This window comes from Micropterus dolomieu, linkage group LG06 (genome assembly GCF_021292245.1).
Source record: "Micropterus dolomieu isolate WLL.071019.BEF.003 ecotype Adirondacks linkage group LG06, ASM2129224v1, whole genome shotgun sequence".
Classification (NCBI taxonomy): Eukaryota; Metazoa; Chordata; class Actinopteri; order Centrarchiformes; family Centrarchidae; genus Micropterus; species Micropterus dolomieu.
Genome location: NC_060155.1, coordinates 16,373,749 through 16,382,421, shown reverse-complemented (window position 1 = coordinate 16,382,421; position 8,673 = coordinate 16,373,749). Strand labels below are relative to the sequence as shown.

At 39.4% G+C, this 8,673-nt stretch overlaps 1 protein-coding gene and 1 long non-coding RNA gene across 3 annotated transcripts in view; one reads left to right on the top strand and one right to left on the bottom strand.

The window, feature by feature from the left end:
* LOC123972705 (ephrin type-B receptor 1-B) overlaps positions 1-8,673 on the bottom strand; it is a 161,180-nt gene that overhangs the window by 39,425 nt on the left and 113,082 nt on the right. For both annotated transcript variants that reach the window (XM_046052307.1, XM_046052308.1), the window contains exon 6: positions 7,553-7,677. In XM_046052307.1, the coding sequence (XP_045908263.1) occupies positions 7,553-7,677 (125 nt within the window). The remainder of the gene's footprint in view (positions 1-7,552; positions 7,678-8,673) is intronic.
* LOC123972732 overlaps positions 3,626-8,673 on the top strand; it is a 53,598-nt gene continuing 48,550 nt past the window's right edge. Inside the window, exon 1 of the long non-coding RNA XR_006825462.1 lies at positions 3,626-3,863. This is a non-coding gene — a long non-coding RNA (uncharacterized LOC123972732). The remainder of the gene's footprint in view (positions 3,864-8,673) is intronic.

The window sequence follows — 8,673 nt, the reverse complement described above, 5'->3', positions numbered from 1 at the left end:
TATTGGTCTATAAAAATAAACTGACTTGACCTGACTTGTGTGTGTGTGTGTGTGTGTGTGTGTGTGTGTGTGTGTGTGTGTGTGTGTGTGTGTGTGGGTTGCTGTATGTGTCTGTTTTTCAAAAAAATGCCAACCACCCAAAATGGACAGCATGGCGACCTGGCACAAAGACAGACATGGTGAAATACCATGTGTCCTCTTCACAGGCTCACACACATGAACGCATGCAAATACAGCAACACACACACGTACACACAAAGGGAAAGAGAGGGTGGGAGTGTATGAGGGAGAACATTCTAATATTATGTTCGTAAAGTGGAAATGAAAGAAATAAATCTCTTATTGTTAAAATTTAAATGTATTGCCTATGGTAAAAAAGGAGGAAAAGAAAGGGGGGGTATGGACTTACAATTTGATTCTGAATCGAGACTAGATGGGTTTTATTACCAAATGCAATTAATTACCATTACGTCATGAATTCTAATCTAAAACGAAAATGGTAATTTATTTGTATGAAAATACAATGATGATAAAATCTGATATTAAAAACCATTTAAGCCTCTTAATTGTTTTGGAAAGTAAATAAACTAAAATAATGCAAAAACTAATTATATCACGGTACGGCAACCAAAAAAGATTCATTCAGATTCTGCAAAGCCACCCACTAAACACTAGTGAGGGTGGTAAGAGAATGGAGAGAAGAATCATCTTATCTACAGTACATTTGAAGGGAAATTTATTTGCTTCAGCGCGTTCAGTTTGTTTTTCTTGTTTTCTTTGCAGCCACCTCCTTTTGAGATGACTCTTTGTTTGCATTCCATTCACCTGGAGACTAACAAGGAGGCCTGAGTGAGCGATGTGGGAGACAAACAAAGAGGGAACGAAGAAGAGAGTCTGAAGGAGGAAATGTGAATTCCCTTGCTGGGGGACTGAGGGAGTGCTGCACAAGTCCTGCTTTTCACAGGTTCCATTAAAAATCTAAACTTGTCTGTACAACATCTGTGTGTGTCTACAAAAGTATTGTAGTTGACTCTGAGGGCTGGCAGGACGAGAAGAAAAGAATAATAAATACTTCCTCCTGGCTTCTCTTCTGAAGAATTGCTAATTGTATGTAAAATACATGGGGGGGTTTCAGAGTGCCAGAAATGCAGATGGTGCTACGGTCAGTGCGCTGCAGATCCTGGTGACAACTTGTATTTGCTCTTAAATTTCTAACATTGCTGTATGACAGTAGTGCTGTCATCCAGAATGGTTACACCTGAACAACTGCTGACACAAACACTGATGCAAGCGCTCACACACACACACATATATGCACACGCCCTCTCTCTCTGATACCACCACGCACAGAGCCATCAGTAACCAGAGCCAGTGGCTGCTCTGCTCCAGACTTAATGGAAGGGCTGACCTCCGCTATGCTGAGTTATTTCCACCTTCCCCAAATTTTCAGGCAGCCAGAGGAAAAAGGGTATGAGAAAAATGGAGAGACCTGGGGCACAAGATTCTCCATTTTTCTCTGCAAACCTTTAATTCATTTCATCTTACTTCCCAATTTACAGGGTCCTGGGACCACTTACTCTGTAATGAGAAGGTGGGTTGAAGAAGTGAGTGAAGCCTGTTCAGAGAACAGCATTCAGCACGCACTACAGCTTTCAGGTGAAACTGTGTCAAAATGCTTTTTCAGTCATGTACCACCCCTTGGTGTCTCATTTTTGTAGTGTGGGGAAACATTGCTATTGGTAACATTTTATGCACCAGCATGAGTTGTTGTACAACATTACCATATAATGTCACAAGATGGTGTAACTTGTTAAATGCACACACATTTGTCTTATTGTCATTAACAATGTTGTGCTGCAACACCATTAAACAGCAGGTTGTCAACCCATCCACCACTCGTGTTTGTTGTAGCTCACAACTTCTCGTCAAGTCAGTGATGCTGATGCAAAACTGGCCCTTCACTACCAAACACCAAATTTGGATACAGAATACTAAATTAGGATACAATTATGAGTCATTTGCAAACTCTGTTAAACATTATACTGTTAGTTACTTACTATATTTTTTGTCGATATGGCCAAAAATAACGATAAAACGATAAAAAGTTTGATATCTTTCGATATCAATAATTATCACAATAAGTATCCTATCATTATTTCTTTCGAATTTGAAGGCTGATTTTTGTTCCTGAGTGAAAGTTGAAGAAATCTGATGGTTAATTGTGGTTTAAACTCTTCTTTATGGTCAACACTTGCCAAACAGTGGATCACTTCACAAATCTGAGGTAGAACATTCAAAACAATAATGATAAAATCTTTGTCAACAAATTCAGAAAAAGCTTTTTTCAGTCCTTTTTCCTCAACAAAATAAACATCTTAATAAAAAAAAATTAAGTTCTAATTCATGTAAGATTTAAGTGAAAACATTTATTGAATATTTATTGAACATTTATTATATTGTTATTGAAAAAACTTATATTGTGATAATTATTGTTATTGTTTTATTGTCCAGCCCTATTACTTACCTTCATCTGGGTGATCACAGGATACTTGGATACTTGATCTGTTAACTGGTTGCATGTCAGATTTATCGTATGATGCATTAGCCAGAGAAAAGCTGTTGCTCTCAAACACTGTCCACTCAGTCAACTGAGTCAGTGTAGTGGTGAAGGGATGATCAAATAAGTTGATAGATAGAAGGTTTGCAAAGTGATTTTTAGTATTTTGGAAATACAAAAATACTGATACTGATATTCTGATTCATGGCACGGTTGCTGCATTTTGTAGTTTGTCTTGATACCCTTAAAATAAGGGTATTTAGTATGTTATTTTAAAATACATTTTGATGCATCTTTGCCCATCCCTGACTGTAGTTAAGCATCGGTAAAAACTTTTATTGTATGTATATGTAAATACATACACATAAAAAATAGCCACATACATGATCTTGAGGACATGTGTACGTTTATATTAACTTGTATTTGACTTCAGTGAAATCAGTGTGATGCTTGTGTTTCGTCTGACCAAAAAAGCGCAGCCTTCTCATTCATTTGAATCGAGCCAGTTGGCACTCCCACCCATCTGCGTGGTAGGGTGCCAATGCAAAAAAGTTGAACCAGGCTTAACTTTTGCAATAAAATACATGCAAGACCACATTCTTGGTGGATTACTTCGCACATGTCACATGAACAGAGTATTACAGTTTACTTAGCAATGTCACAACAAAAGATAAAACAGTAGCTGCCGTGGTAACTTTCCAGAATTGTAAAATCCTGTCTGTTAAACACATTAAACTGACTGTGTTGAAAACGCATACTAACGTACTGTATACTCAATCAGTACTGCATACTGTGTTCTAAATTAACAAAATGTATGCTCTGCATCACATGACTGTATTAATCACATTACCATTACATCCCATCTAACATTATCCACAATTAAAAATAAAAGAAATTGTTTTAACATTTTTCTTCTACAGGTCATTATATTTGTGAGCTCCAGCAATTAGGGGTGCAACAACTAATCGACGTAGTCGACAAAAATAAATGTTTAAATTCGTTGCCAACGAATTTAATAATCGATTCGTTCATGACGTCATCGGGCCGTAGCGACACTGTCAGCTACAACAGAGTAAAGTGATGTGAACAGTAACAACATCAGAAACAACATCATCATCTAAAACAACATCAGAGCTGCAGTAACACCTTCACAACCTAAAGCCTCCAGAATGTGGCAGCACTTAACTCTTCACTCAGCCAGACAGATCATGAACTGCAGCAAAGCTGAGCTCTCCTGGAGACACCGGAGCATCTGAAGAGTAGGCGCGTAACGTCGGGTCTCTGTGGATGATGAAGACTCGTCTCGGTAAGCTAGTTAGCGAGCTAGCTTCACGTTAAAGCCGTGTTGCTTCACGTTATGAGCTGAAACGTTTTCTATACAGTTGGTCAATTTGATTGATTGTTACAGTAATGGTGCTGTGAGTAGCACATAATTATGATACACAACGGCCGCGTTTACATTCCAGATGTGCCCTGACTTTACAATCACAATTGATGCATCGCTCATGGCGACGTTCCCAGCTGGAGAACGTGTTGCTGCCGAGTGCGCAAGATTAGACACAGGACAATTTCATTTTTTCTAAAGAAGAGAAAACTGTTCCTCTGTCTATGCGTGAGGCGGCGGGTAATCCGCCCCAAACTCCCTTAAAAACATCACAGAGTTTTGTGAGTTGTTGAGTTAGGGGAAACTATATAAATATTGTGAAACACTGTCTATTACAAAATCGTTATTATTGATCCCCTCTTGTAAATTCGGTAAATGTAATGCATGCCGTTATTCCTTTCTTTGTATACAGTGTCAGTTTGTCCCGGGGTGTTGCAGTACTGGTGTGAAAGCTGCTCAGTCACTAAACAGCAGATCAGCTGCTTATCAGGACGTGATTTAAGGGAACTTTCTGTTGCTGCAGCAGAAACGTTCATTAAAAGATGCATTTTTGAAAGCAGTATTTATTTCATTGTCTTGACTGTTAATTAGCACATGCCTAAAACAACCTCAGGTTTAATTTAAAGGCTAATAGCTAAATGAGAGGCATTGTGTCATTTTGCGATTTGTAATCTGAATAGTCGATTATTCGTTTCAATAATCAATAGATGAATCGACTATCAAAATAGTCGTTAGTTGCAGCCCTACCAGCAATGATCATCTTAACTGTATCTTAACGTCCTGGGTCCTGAGTAGCTTTTGTTCACACTCCAACATTCGTAATTATTTCATCGCCAGCGCACAGCCTGAAGAGGTGTGATGTATTTTAGGGCAGTTGTCCAGTAACTCATGCTGCATACATAGAAATTCTTGCTTAATCTAGTATACATCAGGGTATTTCTTGTGTACATAAAATCCACATACTATGCAGTTGGAACGCACTACATACTCACTTATACATCTTACTTCGTGTGAATAGCATGTTAGTATGCAATTTCAAACACAGCCTGTTACTAAAAACAAAACATTTTCTTGCCATTCATGTGTACACCATGTACACGCTAAGTGAACGGCCTTCATTAGAACAGGGTTTCCAGTTCTTCTTAATACATCCAAGCTTGTGTCAATGTCAAGGTCACACAACTACAATGTCAACAGTTCAAAACCATCTGGCGACCCTTTTCCCATTTCGTCCCTCACTCACTATCCATACTTTGTCACTCTCTACTGTGAATTGTTAAATCAAGACATGCACAAATGTTAAATCAATGTTAAATCAAAACATGTACAAAAATAATCTCAAGAAAAACACTAAGTTACTTACTAAAAATGTGTTCCTGTGTCTACAACAGTTAAAGTGAGAAATATGTTATCAGGTTGATGGTTAAAACTACAAAATTAAGCAATGAAAGCAAAGTTTGAAACAGAAGTAGAATTTTCTTTTATGATTACACTTAACACTCAACACGGAGTGTGACAATGCCATGCTGCAGGAGAAGTTGCTATTGTAAATGGTTATAGGGGGCTTCCTGTGAGATGGAGTGTACAGAGAGATAGCTCTCTGCTGTGCTAAGGACTAGCTGACTGTGCCAGGCACGCTGAGACAATCAACTCCAGAACCATAACAGTGTGACTACTCCCAGATTAATGCAGGCATCGGTGAAACGCATAAAAAAGAAGGCGAGAACAGCCATTTTTATATAAAGAATAATTTTTATGATATCCTTCCCATAAGCTACCCATGGCGCTGGAAAAAGCTGGGAGTGAGCAGGGGAGTGTGTGATAGACATGGGAGACATCCCTCCATAATTGCCTTTTATGACTAAAAGGCCACATCATCACATTATAGCTGTGTGGAACTTCCAGATTTTGTGGACCTCTCAAGCGTTCAGAGAATCAATGGTGAGCTGGCGGGACTGACCTCGCTGGAATGCAATTTAATTCCCTGCTTCTCCATATGCGACAAGCAGCCTAAACATGCATGCAAGTAACCCAAGCCAACGTTTGTGACGCTGACAATTTATGTGGACTTTTCATCATGCATGTGTAAAATGAATTTGAACTGGTATGGAAATTACACACATGGCATATACTTGTATTTGATTATTTTTTCCGAAATTTGCCACCACCTGCTGAATTCCTTCTGACGCTTGGAGCTTAATCAGGCACAGAAACACATCTACAGTGACAGTTTAGACAGCAGTGGCTGGCGGAAGAAAAGTCTAAAAGAAAAGCCTATAAAAAGCCTCGTCAGATCTGAAATACAGTGTCAAAGGAAGACCACCAATGAGGAAATCTCATCTCCACAGCCCAGTGTGTCAGAAAGCAATCACTCTCACTCACCTTCTGTGTCTTACTCACACTTATGGTGTGGTACATTTTCTAGATAGACACATGTACAGGGGGATCTGAAGGTACATTAAGACAGAGGTAGACAGGGTAGAGCACAACCTCTCTGTTACCTAAATCATCCCAGTGCAATTAGCAATCTTGTCCTCCTTAATTCACTAATTTGTGATAATGCCGTGCTCATCTACTTGTATGAGGATACGCTACATAAACATCAATAGGATTAGGTTTCGTTGATATTCATGAGCTAATGGGAGGTTGTATAAGTGTTATTTACACAGCACTAAGCTGTCTGGCAGATAAGGTTTCTCAGGGCCATGGCAGTCGGATTCAGTTTTATGACCTGTACAATACCAGAGGGGGAAACGGCAAGTAACGCAGCTATTAATGGATAACTGACTTTTCCAACTGCAAACATCATTTAAAAACATGATTGTTGTTCTCTCTGATAGAAAATGCTAAATGCAACAAACACTATTATAAGGTGAAGGTGTGACTATTGATCCACGAACCCTATCCAAAAAGAGTTTGTGTGAAATAAATAACTCACTAGAAAAAGAAAAACATTTATAAAACTCCTACTGATTGTTATCATTTATTTGGAAAGCAGGAGCACCAAGACTCACAAAGGTCTTAGCTTAAGATGACAAACACTGGGGAAAAGCATGCATAGCCAACCTTGCTATACCTATCGATCAGCTTTAGGAGGACAAACAAGGGCCCAAACAAAAAGCTAGCGTCTCCGATCTCTGGGTATCATTATGTACCAGGCCTTGGGAAAAGCCTACAGGTCAATACAGGAGCAGCACAGGCGCTGTGGGGTAGGGCTGGCGACTTCATAAAGCAGACGTATTGTGTGTGAGCAGACGGGTCGATGCGACTCCCCCCAGACGCAATGCATTTTCACAGCAGGACAGGTTGCTACACTGTGCAGAGTGGGCCTAGAGCAGAGGTCAACCTATTCACTTCATCAGCAGCAGAAACCAAAGAACAGTGGGAGAGATGGAGTGAACACAGTGAAAGAACATATTATCAACCCAGGGGACACAGACATCCGCGAGAGCTTAGATTTTTGTGGGCTTTACATGCAGTTACATGCTGTGCATGTGAAGAGTACGAGACAACACCTATTATCTGAAAGAGCTAGCATGCGTGAAAATTCACACATACACTTTATTTGCCACTCTCTACTGTACAGTATACTGTAATACAACTTATCTTACCTTCTCGTAGTAGCGCAGCTCATAGTCCAGGATGATACCATTGGGCTGTTCTGGTTGAGGCCATGACAGTGTGAAGCTATTCATGGTGGAGCTGATTTGGTGCATGATGGGAACTATGGAGGGAGCTGTAGGGCACAGGAAGAGTAACACAGAATCAGTACATTCCTAGAATTACATAGATCATTATAGATATGTCTCACAATACTGTAACTGTTTTTACAATATAAGAAGGTATTTTCTTCCAGATAAAAATTATCCATAGTAATAATTTCAGGAATGATAGTGCACAACTGTCATACATATCATCCAATGTGTGTACCTAGAATAAATCATCATCTGCTATCAGCAATATGCACAGAATCCAAGTTTAAACAGTACAACCACCACTCTCATCAGTAACCAGGTAGCCAGCTGAGTCAGGCCGATTAGAGCTGCACTCAGCCACATTCTGGCACTTCAAGATCAAATATGTGGCGGCTTTGGCCAAAATAAGGCTGCCGGATTTGGCAAAGACTTGAGGGTGTGGACCTCAGCGGAGAGTCAGCTGCAGTTAGCAGGACTTAGGTTACCTATGTGCCAGAATTGTCAGTCACCACAAGTCTGGCGTGAGTCCGGCAACCAATCGGGTTGGATTCAGGCCGCTGTTGGACTGAGTAATCTTGGCTACTTGAGCAGAATATTTGAGCACTAAGTGTGGCATCCACAGGGTGCACTGGATGCAGTAATTAACGATATTCTAAAGCATTTTAAATTCTCACAAGTGGAAGTTGGTTCATATTTAAAATTTGCAACAAAGGTCTACATATGGCTAAGCTAAACAACATGATGTAATGTTTAATAATGGCAGTCTGGCTGTAATCACACATTTTCAAATAATAACTCTGGAGTAAATTATTTAAAAGTTGCTGTTGTATAAACTTAATTGGGGTTTTGTGTTATAGAATTACTATGATTGTGCACAAGTAAATTCAGCTAGTAAGTATATGTAGTAGTATATCCATATGCAACTAACTATATACTGTATATATGCAATGCACAGTGCGATAGAACTGCATTTCTCAGAATTGTATGTAATAGGAGCCATTCAGTTTACCTTAGTTTCGGAGTGTATGTTAAATTGA